The sequence below is a fragment of the Dinoponera quadriceps genome, unplaced genomic scaffold, assembly GCF_001313825.1.
Source record: "Dinoponera quadriceps isolate SergipeBrazil2010 unplaced genomic scaffold, ASM131382v1 scaffold1070, whole genome shotgun sequence".
NCBI lineage: Eukaryota > Metazoa > Arthropoda > Insecta > Hymenoptera > Formicidae > Dinoponera > Dinoponera quadriceps.
In genome coordinates this window covers 1573758-1599381 of record NW_014555341.1, presented here as the reverse complement: position 1 = coordinate 1599381, position 25624 = coordinate 1573758, and the positions used below count along the sequence as shown (strand labels likewise).

At 42.6% G+C, this 25624-nt stretch overlaps 1 protein-coding gene across 1 annotated transcript in view; it reads left to right on the top strand.

Moving 5' to 3' along the window:
* The window catches only part of LOC106743947 (lachesin), a 349556-nt gene extending 334445 nt beyond the window's left edge, over window positions 1-15111 (top strand). Inside the window, exon 6 of the mRNA XM_014618306.1 lies at window positions 12029-15111. Within this exon, the coding sequence (XP_014473792.1) occupies window positions 12029-12132 (104 nt within the window). The 3' untranslated portion in view covers window positions 12133-15111. The remainder of the gene's footprint in view (window positions 1-12028) is intronic.
* The last annotated feature ends 10513 nt before the right edge of the window (window positions 15112-25624 follow it).

The window sequence follows — 25624 nt, the reverse complement described above, 5'->3', positions numbered from 1 at the left end:
AACTGGGACGGCGCGATAGATCGAATTACATTTTGCCCGCGGTAACCACGACATAGAGGCGATGATGACATGAGGAGGTGGCCCGCGTCGTGAGACAAACGAGATATCGGTACGGTGGATAAATGGGGAAAGTAGATGTCACGAACTCTAATGGGATCTTACAGCGTCACACGTTATTGTATAATGTTTACGTCACTTCTCGCCCGAGGAATTTATCACCTCGGGAATATAACGTATAATCTTCATCCGGATTCGTATTTTCACTCTCGCTCGGCTGAGGTTCATTTCGTTTATGTACGGCGAGAGTTTACGCGGTGACTTTGAATGCGATTGGAGAGCTTCGAAGAGCGATGGTCGATAGTCATTATTTCAGAATAAATGTGACTTCGAAAATGAGAACGAGATTGCGAGAAAGTTTTATATTATTATTGCCTGGCTCTGCGCGCGTACCGAACTTGATCCGACTAGAAATTTATCCCACGGTCCAACTCGGGTTAACCTCAACTAGTTTTCGGGTCCGTTGTGGTCGATTTAAGGTTGTACTATCGGATCCTTCCGAAGAAGTCATGTAACGCTGCGTAGTAATCAGGATTTTTTCATTAGGATTCATTATAATGTTCCTCATCAGGATGTACCATTGAATCCCTAACCGTAACCGCGTGTACATTTTATTACATTACAACTCTCGTCAGATATTGTTTACCGATACAAAGTATACGGTGCACATAACTTATGCATACAGGTAAACACGTACTGGAAATAATTAATTCGCTCTGTATTATCGCGAAATTAACATGCGGATTCTTGTATGTTATACACATGTAAATGTACCGTGTGCAGTATATGTACTCTTTCTTTTTTTTATAAATTCTGCGAGATGTAAATAATTTGCCGTGTTTAATCCATTTAACTGAATTCAGGTCAGAGCAATTCATCCATATGCTTTTACAGCATAAATATTTACACATCCCTTTTTAAATTTTGCAGAATTTGTACGTATACATGTGTGTGAGGAAGAGAGAGAGAGAGAGAGAGAGAGAGAGAGAGAGAGAGAGAGAGAGAGAGAGAGAGAGAGGGGGGGAAAGAGAGATTTTCTTTTACATTTCGCGCAAAACAATATTTTCCATTAATTTTTAATCACCTTTAATCACTAAAATAAAATCTAGCGAAGGTCTAATAACCTTAAAGAAAACACCGAGCGATAAATAATGGCATAAATCTTCAAGTTGCAACAAAAAAATCCTCCTTATTCCCCTATTATAAAGTAATTATAAAGTCATTAAATATTACAACGTTAGGAAAATGGGAAGATTCGTTAAATGACCGTTAATTCTGACAATATACACGGAAGGAGAAAGGTAAAATACCCTATGATATTTTGTGGTTATCATAGATTTGTGAATTACGCATTGACACTGCAACGAAAAAGATCGATCCAGTCCCATAATTGAAACTTTCCTCCGTACTTCAGTACACCCGGGATCAAAACTACGTCTCCAACATGTCTAAGATTTCGCGCGTCACAGCCGACAATGGTTCAACTTTCAAATCGTTGTTGTCTCACACCGCGACATCTTCGATCATTACTTCCCACTGCGATACAAGCCCCCGGGATTCAATCTCGAGCCTCCCGTCTGAAAAGTGACGGCCCCGAGCCAGAGGGTTAATTCCGCAAGATCAGGCATTCAGCGTGATGGCGAGGTGGAGAGGCTAATTCCTGTCGATATTCTCTCGACTCGAGCCAAACCCATTAAAAGCCGAGACGAGCGCGAGACGAAGATGCTCCGATCGATCTCCCGTCGGGTCGCTTCTATTTTCTTTTTTTCTTTTCTTCCTTTTCTCCGCCCGGCGATCGCGACTCGAATCGGGTCAAGTGCACTTGCACACCGGCAAACTGCCAAACCGCGATCGCTTTCGCGGCTGGAGATGAATCAGACGACCGTTCGCCTAGTTGGTCATTAGCATAGTCTATTACCGTCGATCCCTTCCTCTTCTCCCCTCTCTATCTTTCTTCCTCTCTACAGGAGAAATTCCGCATTGCTCTCTCGATTGCGCTCTCGGTACCGAAACCGGTGGTTCGACCGAGAACCGATATATCCCATTCGGGCGACTCGGAATCGTCTTCTATTTATTCCATTTTCGAGATGAGGGGGGACGGTGGGGAGGGACACCTGATTGCTTTTCCGATATTTATTTCAGCCGTTTCCATTAATCATAGATAAAGATCCGCGGCGTGTAAGCGCGGTAAAAGGAGCCCGATGTAGCCGTCGATTCGTACAAAGCGTCCGGGTTCTCTCTCTCTCTCTTTCTCTCGGCTTTTCTCTCGCGAGAATTTCGCTTTTAGCGTGGAAAAACGAACCAAGGCCCGAAGAGAGTGAGCCTGTAATATTTCGAAAACAGTTTCCGCGTTCTGCGTGTCGCTTTTTGCAGCTGAAGCGTTCCAGAGGCGTGACCAATTGATCGTTTAAAACGCTACGCGCGCAGCCTGTACATAAAGTTAAATTAACGACAACATTGATGTAACACGTTGCGAAGTTTCTCTCTCTCTCTCTCTCTCCCCCTCTCACATACACACACACACACACATAGTTTTATCCAACATTAAAAGGAAAGATAACAAAACCGGGGTCGGTTCTCGATCGATGTTAAAATTACAACGCTATGCAAACATTTTCCAACGCGACAATAAACAAGCTTCGGGAAGGCGGCTTATTGAACGGAAAACAAAGATGGCAAAATGCCGCGAGTCCAACTTTTATTTTTAACGTCGCTGTTAATCACTCTTGACGTCGCAGTATTTTGTAATTTCAACGCATTCTTTTTATGCGACTAAATTAGGTCGAAGGTTAAAATCAGAAATACATAATTAAAGTGACATTTAATACACCCCTTTAATTTCAGCATTTCAGTGACTTTCATATATTTTTCAAAACGGCATTACCAGCCCGGAATATGACCGCTCGCGATACCGCGTCGTCGCAACTTCGCGCACCGAGCTCGTTCCCTCGACGTCGCGTCGCGGACCTCTTGCTCGCGTGTACGCGAGGATAATCGCGAATTTATCATTCCCTTGTTCGTCCGGCAACGATTCCGGTATCTAAACGACTCGTTCCTCGCCGAGGCGAGATACACAATTATCTAAAGTAATTGTCCCCTGGTCCCGCGTTTAAGCCGCGATTGTCGTATCGCGCATTAATTCACGCTTGCTTATCGCACGCGAGCGCCTGAGAGTTTTCCGCGCGCGCGCACGGTCTCTCTCTCTCTTTCTCTCTCTCTCTCTCTCTCTCTCTCTCTCTCTCTCCGGATTCATTTTCAACGCCCCGGCAACGACGTTCGCCGTCGTCTCGTTACCGCGCTCAAGCGTAATGCACTTCATTTCGCGGCGTAATTATTGCTGGCGATAAATTGCACTACCGCGTCGTGTAAGCGCGTGTAAATCGATCATCGACTGGAAATAAAATTCCAGCCGGTGTTACACTCCCGGCGAAACATAGTGTAATCGTCGAAATGATTTATTACACGACTACACCGCGAAAAACACTGCGGTCGTGGCAGACCGTAGTCTCGCTACGGCAATGTGATTAACGCAAACAATACCGATTTCCGCACGACTCTCTCTCTCTCTCTCTTCCTCCTCCCCNCCCCCCCCTCATTCTCTCTTTTTTTCTCTTTCTCTTACTCGTGACGATTACTTAAACAAATTTTCTTCGCCTGGTTTCCGGAGAAGTTACCGGAAGAAATTAATTTTCCAGATTACCGAGAAATATATTCTCGAACGCCGTCCATTGGGAGTTCCTGGAGAGTTCCGGTCGGATTGATATTTTTATTTAAATAAAGTCGCCGATATATTGAAAGCCGGAAAAACACGTCGCCGAGCGTGACGCCACGCTAACAATACCAACAATATGTTGCGAAGCGCCACGGTAATGCTGCGAGGGGAGAAAATCCAGGACGTTGCGCGAGCTGAGCCAGGCAGATATCGTTGCGCTGCGCGAATACAGGGGACTCGCTCGTGCAAACACGCGTTCTCGTGGAGCTTCCACGAGACGATCAGATCCCGATAATCGACCAGGAACGGGAAAGCGCCATACGAACGAAGCGAACGAGGGCGACACGAACCTCTCTTTCTCTCTCTCTCTTTCGGTTCTCTCTTTTCCATCTCGTGTATTTATTTTTTCGAGTTAACCGATTTTCATAAAGCGCTGTTTACTCGGATTGCGGGGAAGTCGCGTGAATGCGGCGCGCACGTTCCGCCAATATTTGTGAGAAGTGCAGCGCGACGCGTAACGTCAACCGTTACTTCCGAGCGCGGAACGGAATGTTGCCTGCATCTCGCGCGTGTAATGCTTACAAAGATACAAGCGAGCTCTCGGGACAAGCGACATTCGCCGAGCCTTCTTGCCTCTCGCGCGAACGCGAGAATTCAACAGCAGTTGAACCGCGCAATTAACAGCGAATATGAGCAAGAAGACGCGCTTCTTACGCACGGTTGAATCTCACCGAGCGAGCGATCTTCCAACAAGCCGGTCGGCTGATGTATTTAAGGACCGCGCTACTGTCTGTCAGTTTCCCGCCGTCGCTGGGGCTGTAAACGCGCTCGCGCAAACGCTAACGCAAACTCCAATGACGGATGTAAGTCGCGTAGCCTAGTTTCCGGCGCAACGTCTAGTTGCTCAAGTGTCGAGTCGCCGTTTTGCCTACGTGGTCGTAACTTTCGTAACGAGATATATCTCGAGATTCTCCTGTTAAACATCCTCATTACGCGCGTCTCGTAGCAGCAATATTCGCCGTAAAATTGATGGGCGATTGCAAGCGACTCTCGTGCAAACGAATCTTTCCGCCGGCGAATTTTACGCCGGATCTGTCAAGCGCGACCGATGCTCGGTCGCAAACGTGAATGACGTTAGCGCTGTACTTCGATATTTTCGACGTTACTATAATATCCTCGTTTTTCGTTTCACGATAATTAATATTTGCTCGATATTCAGGTAATTGTGGCACAAATTGGATTTTTTAAAAATTCGTTGAAAATTGCACTATACATATAGATTTCAAAATATGACCTAATTAATGGTGCAATTAAAAAACGATTGGCCATTTGGAAGCTGATATATTTGCAACTAAAAATAACATTTTAAATACGTATTCCTCGAGGTCGATGTCCTATTTTTAACTCCTATTTTTAATTACTTCTAAACTGCATTCAGGATTTTTATGAAAAACTATTGTCATCTGTTACGGACTAATATAGAGACATTATGCAAAAATTTCAGAATTGTTGAACATTTTGTTGTGAAAATATAGCCATAGGAAATTTACAATTTATAGTAATATCTGCGATATATATATGTACACATATGTTTAAATACTTAAATATTAAATATTTATATATCATTTTCTAATATGTGTATACCTCTGCTAGTTCAGTTGACGCATAAATAAAGCATTAATAAGAAAAATAAATAATATCTCCGTGTTTGTAATATTATGTGTATATTTCTCTTAATATATTTCGCTGGGAATCAATATTTATTATTTATATAGTTAAGTGAAATTATAGAAAAATATTTTTTCAATAAATATACTTCAATAGGGGCTCTTTCATATCGCCGCTGAAAATCCGATACTCTACGATACAACTACCTTTTGTCAATATAACTTGTTTGCGGTACAAGCGACTATTCAGAAGTGTGCAGTCGAAGGGTTAATTAACGAATGAGCAATCGTAATTCCGTAGAGCTGTGAAATTTTAAAGGAACCTCCGAGACAAAATGTGAACTTCCTTGCGAGCCGCTTCCTGTAATTTTTCTTGTAAATAGCGCCCTCTTTTTCATACTCTATTAATGTAGTTAGTTTTTTCATTACATCAGGAATGAAATATCTACGAAGTATCACGAGTGAGAAATGTACGATGATGAAGAACGTTTAGAACCGTAAACCTTCCGTCACAGAGCGTAATACTCGACGCTCCCGCGGCTGTTTCTCTCCGTCGTCGGTCGCAGAGATGCAGCTGGCGGGATCGTGAAAGATGCAACGGTGGTACATTCAAATACGGATACGACAACGGTCGGAATGATTTCCTTCGAGACGAGATTCCTCTAAACCCTTTGTTACCGGGCCGCGTTTATCCCCCGTTTATTCCTTCTCGCTCGCACAGTCGCGCCGACCGTGCATCTTTTACTGCCGGTATCCTTTCAGGTGCGCGAACGAGGCAGTAACGCGTGCCGCGAGGAATTAGGCCATTTCCCCTCGGAAATGCGTGTGAAAAGTGCGAAGGGGCTTTACGAGTCTTTCGAGTCGCCCGGTCGAAAAGAACACCAATCGTAAAGCCCTCTTCTCCTCCTTCCTCCTCTCCCCCCGTGATCTGCTGCTGCTCGCAGTTCGCGATTGAACGGATTTACCGTTTGTTTGCCGTCCTTCCTTGCGGCACTTCGGCAAAATTTAATTACCGATAATTTCATTAAAAATCTAACTCCATTAGCGAAGAATTAAAGAGTGAAAACGCTCTTTATCAGAAAGATGACAGGAAGCTAGTGAAGAAACTTCTCGCACAGTGTTCTCAACTCGAAATGTTAAAATCCGTCATATGCCTCTCTCTGAGATAAGCCAAAGAAATAAAGCAAAAATAATAAATATATATATACCTTATATATACGTTCTATGTGTAAGTGCACGCTGAAGCAAAGAAAAAGAAAGACACACAGTTTTGCGAACGTAATAGCTCTTATTATGCGAATATAGTATAACGAAATAAATGCATGAATTTGAAATAAACGTCAATTATCCGTGCCGTTTTTTCGTGAAAACCAGAAGTTTGTTGGTCACCGCTTGCAAGATCTGACTATAAATACCACCCATAATGAGATCCAGTTAAAATTTAATAAAAGAGAAGCTAGCTTATTTCAGAAAAGAAAATCCACCGTTTTAATTTCCAAATAATCCAAAAATTACGCTAAAAATAAAAATTAGCTGAAGCATGACTTTTGCGTTCGAGTTGACATTCAAATAAGTCGGAAATGACGAAAAATAAGCTAAGTCAGCAACACTGTTCTCTAATCTCGTCTCGGAGGTGCCTCTGAGGTCCCAGGGCTTCGCGGAAATTCAATTATCGCTCGTTTCCATTTGGATGCGCGATCGTATCCGCCGTCAAAATTGCGCGCTCACGGATCTCGCGGATATCATTTATGGGAAGTCGAGATCACGTTCCGCGTAGCCGCGCATCTCGCAAAAAGCTCGTAATGCCGAAAATCGCCCTCCGCGGCGCCACGAATCACGCCGGCGAGGAGCAGACAGCACATTTTTCGGTCGATCGGACCGTTGCGCGTTAATTACGCGGCACGCGGAAGATTAGAGAGGAGGTTTCCAGCTGCGGCGGCTGCGGGGGCCGCAACGTTGGAAATTCGCGGTGTTTCGACAGCCGGGGATCTTTCCGGTGTTTCGGCTGCAACCGCCCGGGTGCCGTTACCACCGTAATTTTCGCGGCGAACACGCCCGTGCCGCCTCGGTGCAACCAATTTCGACGCCGCATTATCCACTCGCGGTTTATCCCATCGCTTACAGCGTACCCGAACGGGCCAGGAATCGCGGCTACGGGAGATTCAACACCGACACCGACTCGCCGGTCTGCCCAATCTGACGATCCGCTGCGAGATCGTCATTCGATCGCGAAGGAGGCGGAGATGATAAACGCGATACTTTCTCACTCCAGCTGCTTGCAGGCTCTCCAAGTCTCGAACGGGGAATCTGTCTTTTGAATATCGAGAATTTACGAATTCCTAATTGAAAAGGGGCGATTATTGTACCGCTATTAGAACCGTGATATTAAGAATATCGATCTTTCAAATAAGGGCGACAATTACATCTCATTATGAAGAAGGGGTAGGTCTATTAGTCGCGTAACATTGGAACGGGGTCCTAATGTGATAAAATGTCAAATGAAAGAGGGGGGGGGGGGGTAAGAAATACTCAATTTTCACGCGACGTAATCTTTAAACGGTCCCGTGCATGATGTTTTCTTGCATGTTATAAATCACAATTATCATATATCGACTATTAACCCTATGTTTTGAAACAATTACCATCGAGAAGTGTTGTCGTTGTTAAGATTCTTACGAAAGCCGATTCTTATGACTGTCGTCATGAAATTTTTCACGTCGTTTCAAGAATGCAAAGCGTAATGCACCGTCCACAGACAATCAGAATACGGCATTACAGGCGAAGCTGAAGTAGTAGTAGCTTCCATCGTTGTCGACCGAGTGCTTCGCTCTCGCTGGCGTGTATATTAAAAAGGCCCATGTTCGAGAAGACCTACTCTCGCTGCTAATTAGAGAGTATTCGTAAATAATAATGTCTTTGATCTGCGTGAGTCCGCGAGTTGAACATTTTGACGAGATACCCTCTACTAAAAAACGTTGTTAATTTGCGTGAATACCGTTCGCCCTTTGACTCGAGCGAATATCTAATTAGATTTGTTGGAAGAAGACCGAGACAGACATATCGGCAAATATCAGGAAATTCAACCTTCTTTGTTAAAAGTCATTTGATCGCAGGTCATTAATAAAAAAAAAAAAACGCACGGTGCGCATTTGCTTCGTTCGATCGACGTTCAAATGGAGCGAAGATGCTTCCCTTTCGTTAAAATCGTCCTATTACAAGGACAAAGGGAAGCGCTGCGATCCAATTTTCGAAATCCACTGAAAACTATAAGACGCGACAAAAGGAGAACCGTCCTTCTCGTCGCAGGTCTTTCCGGAAATCCGGTCGGGAATGAGATCGCCTTCGGAAACCATCGCGGCATCGCGGACGATTCTAATCTTTATGTACAGACTCTTGTGCCCGAGAGGCTCGTAGCGCTCTTATCTATTTGTCGAATCTATTCCGATATCCCGGAAAAGCATCTTCCGATGCCTCGAAACGAAACGTGTCGCGAATTCAGTGAGTGCATCGAGATTTCCTACCCATGTAATTTTAATCTATATCTCGACACTCTCGCGTGACGTGACTGCGTACACAGGAGCATGTAATTCGCGTGACATATCGATCGTAAGGAGTCGCGCTTTTCCTCCGACCAATCATCGTGAAAGTCCGCGTTAACCGTTTTCGATCAATTATTCGTAATTGCGAAATCATTGCGACTTCGCGTCGTATTTCGTTATCGTCCTCGTCTCTTTCATTAAGTTCGACAACGACGATGCAATCTTTTCTAAGAAGCTCAGACAGCTCGCCGCCAAGGTGCTTTCGCACGGCGGAAATGGCGAACGGAAGCCGGGTACAAATAACGAATGAAGTGCCGTCTTTCATCGTCGAAAAAAGCGCATTTCTTCCGGCAGTGCTGCGGACCTCGGCCGAAGTGCAATTATCTCGGGCGAAGTGCATGAATTCATCTCTTCTCCATGCTCGATGAATGCGCGCGCCGGCCACTCCGGAAAGATAAATATTCAGATATGCATAACAGGAAGAAGAAGGCAAGGCAAAGCGCGGCCGCGATTTCTACGACCCGCCGACTTGTTTCTTTCACAGGGGACTTTGCGTGCCGCGGGTCCACGTTAAAAGAACATTAATTTCGCGAAATCGCGCGTCCTCTACTAACCGAATGCACCGGCGCGCATTTACAGAGATGTAATTATACGACGTGCTACGTGCGAGAGAGAAAGAAAGGAAGGAAGAGAGAGAGAGAGAGGAGGAAGAGGAGGAATGCAAGTAACAATTCTATTCTTCAAAGAGCCTAGCTAGACGAAAATTTAATACGAAGGAACAAGAGAGAGAGAGAGAGAGAGAGAGAAAAAAGAATCTTTTTAATACTAAATATTCCTTTCTCATAATTAACGTTATAATTGATATTATAATTAATATTATTATGCGATATTCCCCGTTCGGATAGTAAATTTGATTAAGTATATGTTAAAAATAAGAAAATTTTTTTCTCGGGCGACGATAAAACTTTTCGCCGGATCGAGTCAGAAAGATATCTTCGATTCGTGAGTTTTTCGTCGTTCTTCTCAAATTCATGCTAAATTATTCATTCGCGAATCGGCAGCGTCCGGGTGCATGTCCGTCTGCCCCGTAGTAATCGCGAGTCGCTTTCTCCGTCGGGCGCGCGCTAAACGGCGATGCAAAATTCATTTAGCTCGCACATTCGACTAATTATACTTCGTCCCGTTCACTACCGCCACCGGTGCTATTCGCCCGGCAAGGAAGGGCTCATTCACGCGCTCGCTCGCACACATTACGCGCGGATGTATTAATAACTCCCTCCATTGTTCCGGCGTGGCGCGAAATCGCTGACGAGTCCCGTCAAATTTCAATTCTCGATTAATTACACGGTTAATTACGCAGTCCCATGTCGACGCCGGGTTTTCGACGACTCCCTCGTCGTCGATCACATCGGGACACCTCGTCACTCTATCGCTGTCGCCACCGCATTCTCATTCGGCCGGGGCAGACAACATGCAAAGATACGTCTACGAGATGCGCAATTGAATATTTCACTTTTCCTGTCCTCCTTCCTTTTCCATTTTTCACCGGTAACGCGTAAAAATTTTCATGCATCGCGAGCTTCCCCTTCGCTTTAAAACACGCGCGTTTTACGCTCTTTTAAAATATTACTTTAGAAAATTGTACTATTTCAAGCGGATTTTCTCCCTTTTAATGTAATGATTTTTGCACCTGCGTTTTACAGTCTGCGCAATAAGTTGCCGGAAAAGAGATGAGTTGCGCGCGAAAAGCAGGCGGCGTCGGTTAAAGCACACAGAGGCCGGAGCTGTGAGGAATCACGTTGTCGTAAACCAGTCCTCGAAATAATCGATCGATTATCAATGGCGAGGCGTCCCCGGTCGTCCCCGCGTTATAGATGGGAAACATGCAAATGCAATCGTTATTTGGAGCGCTCGCATAAAACTAAATAACGAATCCGATCGTGCGGCGGGAGACAAATGAATGCGGTTAATAGAAACGCGCGGTCGCGCAATCTCCGGCGATCGTTTTAAAAATGCACGTAACAGCTCGTGAATTCGCACGGCGAATATTAAATCGACGGTAATCGCGTGTGCACGGAATGACAGCAATGGGGGGGGGGGGGCATAGAGAGAGAGGGAGGGAAGGAGAGAGGGGAACAACGCACGAATTGATTTGATTTTTCGCGCGACTCATCGGTTATGTGTCGCTGCGCGCTCTGCGCGCATTGCAAGACTCCCAGAACTTCGTATTTTTCTAGGATTTATAAGAAACATATTTTTATCATTTTTGGATAATACAATTTATTAGACGTATATGAAATTTAAACAGATATAATATCTTGAGAATATAATTTAAATGGACGAGCGCATGAATAAATTCGGCGAGTGTTGAATTTTTCCAAGAAAGAGATTTTCATCATCGCGCACCGCTTACATCGAGGCTAGTAATCGCGGTGGACGAGCGGCGCAAGTCGGCGTCGCGATGCTCGTTCCAGTTCCGGAACTGTTCGCCAAGAAATCAATGGAGGGTGCGAATGCCCCGATACACGAGAAACACGCCGCCGTTTCCTGCGCGACGCCTGCACCATCGTTGTATCGCGCTGACCCCGATTCTATGGACACCCGGGGTCCGTAGAAGCTCCGAGACACGGACATATAAAATTACACTGAACTCCACGTGTGAGACCATTTCCCCTCGAAATACCCGTTTCGATCCTCCGGCGCGCGGTAGGTACTCGGACAATTTATACCGAAGCAAGACAAGCGTGCGCCGGCAGCTAGCAGGGAGAGAATGCCCGAGAAGCTGATTTCGGTATATTTCGTCTCCACGCTGCGAAGTTTACAGCTTCGTGATATTTTACATTCGCGAGAAAACAATACGCAAGTTGTGAGCTTCCCCCGAATATGGGGAATCGTATTATAGTTCGTGGTACAGCCGCGAGAAGAAAGCTTCAAGTCCTGCATTCGTGGACCGTCCCCTCGCGTCGCACATTTCACTCGCATTCCGTCGAGATGCGCGAAAGGCACGCGGAGTGGGAGAATGAGTATCTCACGAGTGCTCGTTTCCTTTTCAGGTGAGCATCCGGCCGCGATGCAGCACGGAAACACGGCAGCCGGCTCGCCGAATTCCAAGACGGTCCTACTGATGCTCGCCTTCCTGCTGGGTCAGCTGAGATAATGTGCGTGCACGCCGTGAGAGTCGCCCGAAACTTGGCGAAACGAAGTCGCACCGCTCGCGAAATCGCGACGCGATCGCATACTTGTGAGCGTTAGCCCTTCCGCACAGATCGTCCTGGGTCGAATCCTCCTAGTCGGTGCCATCGTAGGGCCGGGAAGTTAAGTTACTCGGGAGATTACGCGGAATTAATGAGATCTGAGGCTGAAGTTTACCGAGACCCGAAAGTTGACGCTTCCGAAGTTAACGCCTTTCAGATAATCTTTTATTCTCCTCAGTTAGTCGCGATTTTTCTCCTCGCCGACGTATTGCAGATAAATCATCGATTTTTCAAGACAATTATCTCGGTAACGTCGGCAATTCGTCAAATTATTAATCTTTCTTATATTAATCGTTATTATTACACCGTCTTTATTCTTAAGTACACAATCCGAACAATGGAGGCACATGTTGAACTAGGAATTCAATTCAATTTTAGTTCCTCTTTCGTCAAAGTAACAGTTTTAATTCAGAAAGCTCGCAAATCTCGTCATTGTTATATTACTCGTGTCGCGTTCGAGCACTCTCGTCGTAGCGTCTGTCTCGTCCTTTTTAATCTGCCGTCTCGTTTTTCCTCAAACTTAATTGTGAACGTGGCCGCTAAGATGAGAGATACAAAAATAATTTCTGAGAGACTGCTCGTTCTTGCGTAATAAAAGGAGAGCTTTGTGCCTAAGGGTTAAGCGGAATGCGAGGCGGCCGTGTATACACGGTGCCTCCCCCACGGATCCTGCGACGAGCTTGCGAGTCGACTTATCCCGACTGAGAACTCAAAACGGACGAGCTCGGAGCTCCGAAGTGTTTTTCGTACACTCGTAATGCAGCGTCCGGTTCTCACTCACAGTTGAACTGTACGTGTTAAAACGTTAAATAGCTGCGTAATGATAACGAGCGATCCGAGGCGTTTTCACTTCGCGTGCGTTTTCCGTTAATTGGCGGCACCTGCGCGAATAATATTTTCAACAGCAATTTGCGTCTGAAATTAATAATTATAACGCCGCGCGTAACGACCGTTCCCCTCCTCCCCCCCGCCCCCTACCATCCGTAAAACAAGCAGGTCTTGTCTACTAATTGACGATGCGTTTGTTTCACTAAACATCGACTTTTAATTTCACATATTTTCAACGTTTCTAAAATATTTTCTAATATTCTTAATATTTTTTTTATATTTCTGTAATTTTCTCATCCTTTTATAATCCGTATCTCGTTACTGATCAAATAACGAGATAACATGAATCGCAAAGCGAGATCGACGAATTGCATTTTTTTTTTTTTCTTCGGGGATTCAGTTCTGAATTTTTTCCGGAAAATTCGAACCGACTGTAAGGGAGAGCAACCATTGGCATAGTCCATAGTTACTTTCGCATGATAAGCTTTTTTGCGCTCTATATTCACGCATAAGTAATGACGTAAAGTAAGAATAAAAGTACCACGTTCGCAGATACTTGATTAGCGCTAAGATGCGAGAGGCACACTGTTTGTTTGATTCAGCTAAAGAATTAGTTCACACTTCGCGACTTAGCCTTGGTATGCTTTATTGTCGTAAGCGTCGGATATAATAATTCGCGACGACGACCACGTGAGAATAGTCGAGAATTCTTATCATATCCGCAGAGATGGAAGACGCGTCCGCGTTAATCGAGAATTTCAGCGACGGAATCGGATTTCCTCGCTCCACTCGTGATATCATACATAATTTATGTTCAAGCGTGATTCAGATTTTTAGATGTATATATTCCGACCAATTCCAAAGCAACTATTATTATTATTATTATTATTATTATTATTATTATTATTATTATTACCTCTTTACACAGCAAAATGTTTTGTATCAAAAACGGCCCGTTGAAATTTTGTGTTAATTTAACGGGGGCGATATATTAAAAAGTACGCAAATATATGTACTTAAATATATGTTGACAAGGTGAATGTATTGATTTGTATTGATTTATATTTGTGTAATTTTTAACATATGCCTCATATTAAAATAAAAAAAAGTGTTAACCGTTTTTCATATAAAATTTTTTACTGTGTAAAAACGTACGGAAAAAAAGAATTAACTCCCACGGCTAAAAACTAACTCCTACACGTTTTAAATAAAATTTACCTGTCCGTATAATACAACTGAAATTTAGTTAATTTAGCTAATTTTTTGTCCCAGTACCTAGTTTTCAGCTCCCAAAAACTGGGGACTAAACTTCAGTTGTATCATATGGGCAGCTAATTCCTTTTCTCCGTACGGTTCCTATACTTTCGCGCGAGAAGATGGGATCACCGAGAACGCCGCTGAAATTGTCGAATAATCACCCCACGACGTTTGTAACGGCACAGCGAACGTAAGAATTAACGACGATGCATCGATCGTCGACGCGAAGAAAGAGAGGAAGAGCGAAAAAGAAAAAAGAGACGCGATCGAACGCGCACGCGAGTGTCGCCAGAAGGATGAGGGGAGTACAAGGAGATAAAACAGAACCATGTTCCCGCGCCCCTTCTCCCGACCATAGAAAACGAAAGAGAGGAAAGTGAGAGAGGGCGAAAGAGAGACCCGTGAGGAAAGTGTTAAGTGTAAAATAAATGTGTCACACGAGTAAATTTAAGCGAGAAGCGATGTAATAAAACGACGGTCGGACCGAGTTCCGCGCCGCGGCGGAAGTACTTTCTACTTACGTGCATAAGTGTTAAATGAAACTTAAAGGAAAACACACAGAAAGACAAAACACGTACACACGCATAACAGTAGGAAAAATGTATGTAAACCCACGCGACTTTACGACTCGTATGATTTAACATACGCGACGACTAGCCCGAAACTGTGTTGTTCCCTTATCCATACTCCCTCCACCCACCCGCTCACTTACCTCACACATCCTTCTTACCATCTTATTTTTCACACGGTTCTCTTTGCGAGAAAGCGCATTCTTGTACATAATGTTTTACTCTTGTAAATAAATTACCCACACGACCCCTTGTCGATTCATTCTCGCCAGGCCTGTCCCGCGACGACAATCAATCTCGCCCTGATTAGCAGTAATCGTATCGAGTAGTTTATCTTGATATAACGTTAAAATACGGTACGGAGTTCCCGTATATATACAGAAATCCGTGATACAGAAACCTATCTCTTTTTTTCGATTCCCGATTTTATCAATTTTATCGTTTCATTATTTTCAAAGTCGCGGCGTACGTTTATTATTATAATAACGTGGAGGTTTAAATTGAATTACAACGTGAGTCTTCTCTTTTCGTCTATCTCCGTCCGGAGACGCTTATAATTCGGAGCTAACGGCAACGGCTGCGAGAAGATGGCCTGCGAAGATCGATAGCCGTGACCCCGATGCGCTCGAACTTTTCCCGCCGGGGATATTTAAGGATCTCCGGCTTCGGCTCATGAAGTTCTCTCACTTGCAGACCGTCCTCGCAAAATAACGATGGCGCCCGATTAATTTTCTTTAGCCGTTCAGTGTCTCCGAAGCGCCGCCAACGCTGGGGAAGTTCTTCTGACCCCGTTAACCGAGTCGTATATTTCGCACATGAGGTAAGTGGAATTTTCTACGGTTCTTTCGAAAAATGGCGGCAAGCGGTGTTTCAACTGCGACGGGGTTATTGACATGTTAATACGGTTATTGACAAGAAATAAAAAACTAAGTCGCACAGTACATGATCGCACATGCGAGATGGAGCTCGCGCTTTTAACGATGCACGAAGTAGAGTTCGAAGTTAAATTCCGCCTCGGTACAGTAAAAAGTTTTGTGCTAAATTAACGCATTTTACATGTCCCAATGATCCAAAATGATCTAAAATTTTCATGTTGATTCAACGCAAGGTGGATATATTAAGAATTAACGCAAATAATATGTCAACAAGTTACAGAAAAAAATATAATATTTTAACACTATTTGTAAACAAATTTTATGCAAAAATAATATTTATGATATTAAATGTAACTGAAATGTAACTAAAAGAAATGTTATTTTCACATTTATTTTTACATGGTTACACGGATATGAAGTACTAATATTTTGCGTTGTGGTAGCTCTGATGCTAAGTTGAATCGTAACATATATGTGTCGTTATCTGCAGGAGACATAATTCTCGTAATTTTGTAAGATAACGCCGCTCTTAATACTCGTACACTTTACTTGTCCTAAATGATCCAAAATGATCACAAATTCACTCATAACCTTACGTTACAATTCACGTCACGATCTGCAACACGATCTGACGTAGTAATGCTGCCAGATGCCGCTCGACATTTTTATGTGATATTTAACATATAAAACATGTTGATTCAACAGATAACAATTGTTAACGAGGAAAAACAATTCCAAAACTATACGATCTTTATGTGAATCGTGCATATAAATCGTGTTATTTCAACACAAAGAAATATTGAATATCACTTCAACACAAAATCTTCAAATAACGCGATCACATTATGTCACATTAACACACGGTTGAGAATTCAACATAAAACTTTCAGCAAGGACCGATTTTAACGCAGGAACGAAATGTTTTTACTGAGATGTACACTCCGTGTATTCGCAAGGAGCTATCGAAAAACGGAGCGCCTCCTAAATCATCGAAAATAAAACACCTGTAACGTCTCCGGATTTACTTTGCGAGTACAGAGTTTCCCCATTGAACGCTACCGTAAGCCCGGATGCGGTGCATAAAATTGCAGCGACGTGCAGTCGGCAGGCATCGACGACGTGGCGCGACGCGACGCAATCAGACCAGGGAAGGCCGATGAATATTTATGCGCATCCACCTACGCCTTGCAAAGCCGCGACAATCCACCGATGATATATGCGGTGAATTTTTTAAGAGATGTTGCGTCGCATCGCGGTGCACCGCGCCATGGCGCACCCGAATTCCCGGGGGACACGCGGCTCCGTTGCATCCGCGCGCGAGTAAATAGAACACAGGTGACGCGCGAGGGGAAAGGAAATTAGAGACGCATTTGGACGAAAAGCGTATTTCCTGTCGCGCAAAAATAGTCTGTATGTGTTTGTGTAAGTGTGTATGTGTGTATGTCTCCGCCGAATCGTCGCGCCGACTCGAATCCCGATAGAGATTTTCTCACGAGTGCAAAGTGAAGAAGAAAAACTCGTCGATTATTGATCGACGTTATCGATAAACGTCGCGTGTAAACCGTATTCATTAGTAGACTTCAATCGTTTATCACGCGAAAATTTATTAATGTCTCGATGTCAAACCTAGATGAAATTTTGGTTTTACATTATTCCGTTTGATTCAAGGAACAATGAAAAATTTCAAGGTATAACACACTGTTAATATAATATATTGTCATATACTGTTAAAAAGATTCTTAAAAGTAATGGCGTTTTTGCTAGAAAGTTTAAGAATTTTATATTAAAATTTATAACTTTGAAGATTTTCATGTCAGTGGTTATAAAATAGTTATGATGTTTCATAGTTATTGTAAAATCAAAAGGCAAATATGTGAGAAAACTTCATAACCAAATCATTAACTTTAATATGAATTTTTCTAACACTATAGTACAAATCATTGTCTTTCGATATTACGATATTAATTACGATTACTTACCCTATCGCTTTATTGAAGTATTTAAAGAATGATTTATTTAAGAATTATTTATTCGATATTATCCCGATATTTTATCTGCATGTAATCGTTATTCTTAATTCAATAAGCGATGTATTGTTTATTGACTTAAATATAGATAGAATACGTGTGATAATCAAATACCTTTAGTCGAAATTCACACTGGCATTCATAGTTTATCGTTTGACAAATAATTGTACTTTCATTAATCTTCGATTCTTCGCAACAACTTGTATCCAGTAGCTATTACAGCTGCGTACATCTACATCCGCGTTTTATGACGCGGCTGCCGTTGTTAGCTTAATGAACGTCGCTTTTTGCAATAATAAATTAGCGGGTCCTCCACTCGACAATAATTATACGTTTCTTTCTCCTTTTTATTTAAGAATAACAAGCGTGTGTGCACATGAACTAATTAATAGAGTTGTGTGCCGTGATTGAATTGCGTCGTTGCGGCGTCGTCGAACTTAATTAAAATAGCTCAACCATACACTTCACTTTCTCCGACGATATAGCCACGCGTGCGTACACACTCCACCGTTGACATTTCCAATTTGTCGCATACTAAAGAACCGGCGGCTAACTATATGCAAAACTTTGATTAGGAACCAACATAACAGTAAACAGCGCGAGTAAATCTGCCGTCGCGTTTAGCAAGTGAATGCAATTAAACGCAGCAATATTATTCTATTTAGTATAAAAAAGTAATATAACTAATATAATTAATATAATGGTATATAATATACGACCGGTAATTCACCGATTTTGTCATCTAATCAGTACGGTTACAAGAAAAAACGTAACTATATCGCCGTTCACTTTACTCATTTTATTTATTTGCTGATATAAATAAAATTATCTCCATGTTTATTTTGATTATTTTTTCAATTAACCAGGCTTCGGAATTCAAGATTACTCGCAGATAATAAAATAAATAAACATGAGAAATTTTTGCTCAAAACTCTATATAAATATCATATATATAATTGCAAATAAAAGAAATTTTTTTAATTTCCGCATTCTGTCGGAGAATCAAACAGAAAATAATCGCTATCTAATCCGGCGACAATGAGAAACTCATCTCTATGCAATCGCTCCACCTTGCCATATGTCCGTATAATCTTCTTGGAAAAAAATGCAAAAAAACGTGTTTTCTTACACACACACACACACGAGGGAGGAAGGACATTTGCAAAAAGGTTCCGCCCTGTAGATTATGACGCACATACGAAAAGCTGTTACGCGCTTAGCGGTAAGTACGTGGAACGAGAGTATTAACGCGTGCTCGGTGCGCCAGAATGCGAAATTGCTCTTACATGTCGCGGCCGTGTGTACGCATCATAATTAATGCGCGCAGATTAGGGGATTAAACTAACTGCAGTAACGGCAACCAGTAACGTCCTTAACCTGGATACGCGCACGGCAGCGCGATCTGACGATGACACTCGGGCGTTTCGCGCGGATAATTTCTATTTATCGCGTAATACCGGGAACGGAAGTTCGTCCCTTAGAATAATTCATTCCTCGCCGCTTTGCGCGTGATCGGGCCGCTTTACGCGAGCGTAAATTCATCACGCTCGTATAACCGATCGGAATTAGGGCGTTAATCAACAGATAATTATTCCCTAATCCGGAAACTTCCTCGGGAGTTTCGGTTTCGCTACGCTTTCCCTTTAATTATTGGCGCGAACCAATCAGCCCCAGATACCGAAACAAGCCGATCGTCGGCTCGCTTTTCCTTGGCCGGCAACATTGCGTTTCCGTCGGCCAGAGCCACCCTCGTGACAAAGGGTGCAGAGGATGAAAAAATCGACAAAAGGGACATCCCGACTTTTGAACCCGCGCGGCGAAAAGCGGAGAATTCGCTCGAGAGGAGTTGCAGAGCCCGTCCGTTGCAACTCCGCATTCGTCAATTATCAAAAGTAAACCGAGTGTAACCTCGGCTCCATTAACGGGGGAGGAGCGATGGATTAATCGCAACAACGTGACCGGAAATAAAGCGCCGTTTCCCGCCATTCCTTTTGACGTTCGCCCTTTGTTGTTTGCCTTGCCGAAACTATCCGTGGAAGTGCGCGATACCGCATGCCAACGCCGGGAACGAGCCCTTTGAACGACGCGCAAAGGACGTCGGGGCTTCAAACACCCTGTGAGAGTTTCTCGTCGTTTACACGTACGCGCGCTCCACTTTCGGACCCGGCCAAGCCCGTCCGAGCCCCAGCAAAATCAAACGAATCAAATGAACTGAGCAGAATCCCCGATAAAGCGACAGAAATTCGCTTCGTTAGATCGACTACTCCTGCCCGGCCCAACTCGTTCCGCTACTACTGGCGGCTCTCGACGGGCCACGTGCGCGCACTCTCTCGCGAAGCCCGCCCGTTGACACCGCGGCATTTTTTCTCCTCTGCGTCTTTTTCCCCACCTTCTAAAGATAACCCATCAGACAGATTTGAGATCAATTCAATGATCGGCGAACCATGCGATACCTCCAAGGAGCTATTTTTAAGCTGGAGCTTTTTCTCAAGCAAGTGCGCGAGACTGAAAATAATCATTTGACAAAAAAGTAGCGTAAGGTAGAGGAAGAACAACGGCTCGGAGAGTATCTAGGAGAATATCGCGCAGAGGAGATGGGGCTTCACGGAGAATAGAAGCTTCCTGTTCCGTGTCGTAAGAATAACGCGAAATCATCTCGCGTCGACCCACGTAAACGCGATTCTCGTGATTTGCTTTATAAGTCGCGCTCTTTTGCTCCCTGGGCACGCTTCGACATTTTTTGAAACAACGCGATTGTGCCCGAGAAATGAAAACTAAGACACGGTGGAAGGAATAAAGTACAAAGAACTAAATGTAATGAATTAGGAATAAGATAGTAAGAATAAACTATAGTTTAAAACACGATTAAGAAAAATAAGAAAATACGCGGAGAAAAATAATTTGTTGGCACAACCAAACTTGTCAGTTATTATGTAGATAGCAAAACGATTTATTAAGACTACTAATTGCTATCCGTTAAATATATTTTGCTGAATCTACAAATTAGTAAATATAGAGAAACACTATTTTGTTCCAATAGCAAATTAACGTACTCTAAAGACAAATTCTATTTATTGCTTGTTCGAATAAAAGAAAAGTGCACGGACAATTTTATAAGTATACTGAATCGATCACAAATGTCATTTTGTGAGTATATTTTTCTATTTAAGATAAGAATTAGTTTACACCCCAAATTTAATTCCTTTTTTCTTATTCCTCTTATTGTATTCGAACCCTAAGACTGTTCGAAGATTAGCGAGAGTAAATTTCTATATTCGGGGAAGATTAAATAAGGGACAGTCGCATTTAAACTCAAAGGAACAATTGCGAGAAAAAATTGCGACGATGAAACTTGAGACTAAATCACTGGTGTGCCATGTAACGAGCGGTTCGCTAGGACTGCATAAACCCTGTGGAGACGTCGCTGCCGCCATCACGGGAGTGACGCTTCTTTTCTAAATGGACCGCGGCAGGACGCTGAGTTTCCGGTAAGAAGCCAGCGAGAGACGACAGAGGCTGTGACGTCGCGGCGGGCGCGCTTAAAATTCAACGGCGCGGCGGCGCGCGGCCGTCGTGAACAACGCCGGTCCGATTTGCATATCAAAGGTGAGAACAAACTATTCAGAAGCGGGTCAGAAATCTTCAGCGGAGCGCCGAGATCGCCGGAAAAATATTCCCTCGCATGCACACGTTTACGCGGGGACACTTTATGCGGGGGCATACGAGCGCGCGTCGCATCAGGCATTCCAAAACTTTTCATCCTGACACCGGCACACCGCCTAAGAAATTGTCACCCGGGCTGAATCTTGCATACGGCTTCTCGTTCGGGCGCATTTCACGACGGAACAGAGAACGAGTTTGCGGAGTGAACGTTCTTTACACGGAAAAAAAGTTTGGTTGTATTAAGAAAGAAGAGGAACAAGCAGATGCATTTTGGTTGAAGGGAACAGAATTTCTGGCTATGAGAATAACATTCGGGTCATAAGAACGAGAAATTCTGTTTCCTTCAACCAGAACGCATCTAGTTGTTCCCTTTCTGGTAAATTCAAGCAGATTTTTTCCGTGAAGAGAATTTTTTTTGTACTCTTTGTATTTCTTGGTTTTTTTATTTTTTTAAAAAAAGATGTCGTAAGCTTTAACTCGCGACTGTTTAAAATTTGCATGTTACATTGCCTGTGTTCAACAGAAAAGCAGCTTACTAAGCGCATTGTGATTGTTAGAGGAAATGATAGTATTATGGCCTCCCCAATTTATATTTTGCGCAATAACTTTGTCAGCAATCAATATTTTAAAATGAGAACTGAGTGATTAATTTGATCAAAATGTTATTCAATTGATTCTAGACCTAAAGTTATGAAACATTTATTATTTAGGACGTTATTTATAAAAATATAGCGATATTGTATAATAGATTGAAGGAAAACAAGGATGATAATATCCCCAACAATTTTAAAATAAAATGAAATTTTAAAATAAAATAATATTTAAATTGATTGACAAAATAGATTTAAAAAATTGATTTCGTTTAAAATAATAGAATGTTTTATTACAAAATCATATTACAAATAAATTCTTAGAAGAAATAAAAATAAATATAACTGGTAATTTTTAATGTAGATATTAACTTATTTGTCAGGAAATGTAACTGAAGAAGATAAAACAAAGAAGGACAGTACTGCAGTACAGACAGAAATGTAGCAGTGAACTATAGATTAGAATTGACTTATCAAGTAACTACTTCGATATGAAAACCTCGAAAAAGAAGTCACATTATCAGTACAAGGATGCATATTAGTAAAATGCCACGTTATTGTTTAACTTTGCATAATTCGAAATGTGTACGGTCGAGTGAAATGTTAAATAACGAATAAAACACTCAAATGTGCATATATTCGTGTGAAAATCGTTCGAATTTAAAAAGAACGAGGATGTACATATAATTAAATACACAAATGTATTTTGACAACATTCAAAATGATTAAAAGTAAACGTGCATTATAACAAATGCTGGCTATTGTGTATTAACAACAACAGCACCACTACACGAGCTACTAAATAAATGATTCCATAAATAGTCACTAGAATTCGCTGCTTAATAGTGGAGATTTAAGAGAAGTCATAATAATACTTTCTCCTCTGTATAACTAGAATATTCCAATCACAGATCTTCCATAAATCTAGGAGAATGTACCAATCAGAAGCAATAATTACAAAACACTTACCAAGCTGTTATTTCTGCTGAACGCAAGCAAGCAATGATAACTCTAACTACTTTCAAAAAGCGCCATTAGATCGGTAGATGAGCGTGAATATAACATATTGAATATATTGAACCCTATAATATACTAAAGGGTAAACGCGTCTTCGAACAACCGAGCCATGAGAGGTATTGAGCTCTATGTTTCTCTAATGTATTGCTCTCTAGTTAACACATTGTTGACAACACTACCCGGCCTTTGTTCCCGGGCTTGTTTCGACCATTGTCGAAACACGAGATAACTCGTGGACCAACGGTATTCGACCAGCAAAACACGAGTTTCGTCGCGATCGGTCAACGATGTGTTGACATTCTATAGACTATCAGCACAATGCATTTCAAGTTTATTATAGTTGATTAAACGGGAGTTCTACGTAGTACCCGATATCATACCTTGTTTGTGATGCATCGATTGATACTGTATGCTCTTGTAGACAAATATTTACAATACGCAAGAAATACATACAAAATAGAGAGCGAGATTCCACTGAACAGCTGTATTTCTCTAGGTTCGAAATTATTCTACGGAATGAATTCACGCGAGTTCACAATTTTTTTACAATCTCACCATGTTACAGGGATACCATTCTTCGTCCTTCGCGGACGGAGGTCCTTAAATTTTTTGCAACTAATTCGAGTCTCTCTGTGCAAGAGCTTCTGTACGTTAACTTTTTACCAAAGAGAGCGTTGAACGGGTACGATGCCTGAGAAAAAGTCGTGAAAAATCTGACAGCGCGATATATATATATATATATATAGTCTGCGAATGCAGAGAAATCCAGTATTCGTATATCCGGTATGTGCAGCGAGTCCGTTTAGAATCCGGCGGTTTTACAGGTGCGCGGAAACAAAACGATGTATATTTTAACGTCTCAAGCATCAAAGAAATCTCTTGCGGAGGGGATACGGATATCTGAAATCGCGGATTTTAAGACCGAGGGGAACGCGAAGGTGAACAGCGCGGCGACGGCCCGATTGTTTCCGCTCGCTTGGCATTATCGACGAGCGTTCGCCCGTATTCGGACGAGGAACGGCCGCGGCTCGTTACGCGTCCCGATGCGTGTCCGAAGGTGTTTAGTTAACCGTACGAAATGCGGACAGAATCCGCTCGCGGGCTGCTTTGATCGTCGAGCGGAAACTCGCGCGGGCTTTCCGCGAGACTTAGGCCGTCGTCGTCGAATCGACGGCGGAGAATCGGGTTATAGCGCTGATGACGACGCCTAATTGAAGTTCCGCTATTTAAACCCACCACCGCACCCCTCCTAACTCTCTCTCTCTCTCTCTCTCTCTCCTTGTATATCGTTTACACGCATGTTTTACCTCGCAAGTATTAATGGCTCTTTGACGTGGGCGCAGATTCAGCCGAACGTTGAAAGCGACAATTATTAGGTGGTTGCAAAAGTAAAATCACAAATAGATGGCTGTACAATCTCAGTAATTGTTTTCCTTTAAGTTGCTTTTTAGTTTTCGAATGTTGTCCATACTGGATCAGAATTGATGGTTGATACGATTCATAGTTCCGAACAAAACGTCACATTTAACGCGATTGAAGATCAGATAAAGTTCATCTTCGCCACTGTATGTTTTGCCACTTTAATCGAGCTGAAACTGCTGCAACAACTAAAAGAATGATTTGTTTGAAACCTATGGAAAGAATATTGTGTTCGCTGCTGTCTGTGAAAAGTGGATTAAAATGTTTAGAAATAGTAATTACGAATGTGAACGATAAGCCACTTCTAGTCGTTCAAACGAGATGGTCAACAACGAATTGGAAGAATTACTCGACGAAAACTCAGCCTAAACATTAAAAGAGGGCAGCTTGGGGTTGATAAATCAACAGTATTCCGTTATGTGAAAGTAATGGGAAAGAAGGGAGAGAATCCAGAAGAAAGGAAGATGGCTCTCCCATGAATTCTGTGTAAACCTGATTATGAACCGACTTATCGTCTGTCTCTCATTGCTTGCCAGGCACGGAAAAGAGTTTATATGACGAATTGTGACCGGTAATGAAAAAGATCTATTCTGACAATCCTAAACGTAAAAAGTCATGTGTTGATCTCGGCCAACCATCGACCGGAATAAAACGTAACATCTACGACCATAAGATTATCTTGTGTATCCGGTGGAATCAAAAAGAAATACTTGACTACCGGCTATTACTACCCAGGCGTAATACCACCTTTAGTCACAGGAGATTGCAGTCACAGTCAACAATTACGACATTGGAACCAAACCATGAAGGAAAAACAGCCGCGAATCGAAAGTCATCCTGCTTCACAACAACGCCATGTTGTCGTTACGACTAAAAAGACACTGTTCGATTTAGATTAAAAAATCCTGCCAGCATATTCCCCAGATATCCATCTGATTTTCATCTATTCAGCACGGCCTATCCGATAAACGATTTCGAAATGCGGAGGAAGTGCAAAAATGGGTCGATGAATAGATTACCTAAAAAAAATTAGTCATTTTCAAGCTATTAAACTATTGCCCGAAAGATGGCAAAAGGTTGTTGATAACAACGGTCAATACTTGGATTAAAATATTATATGTTATCCTATTGTTATCAATAGATAAAAATA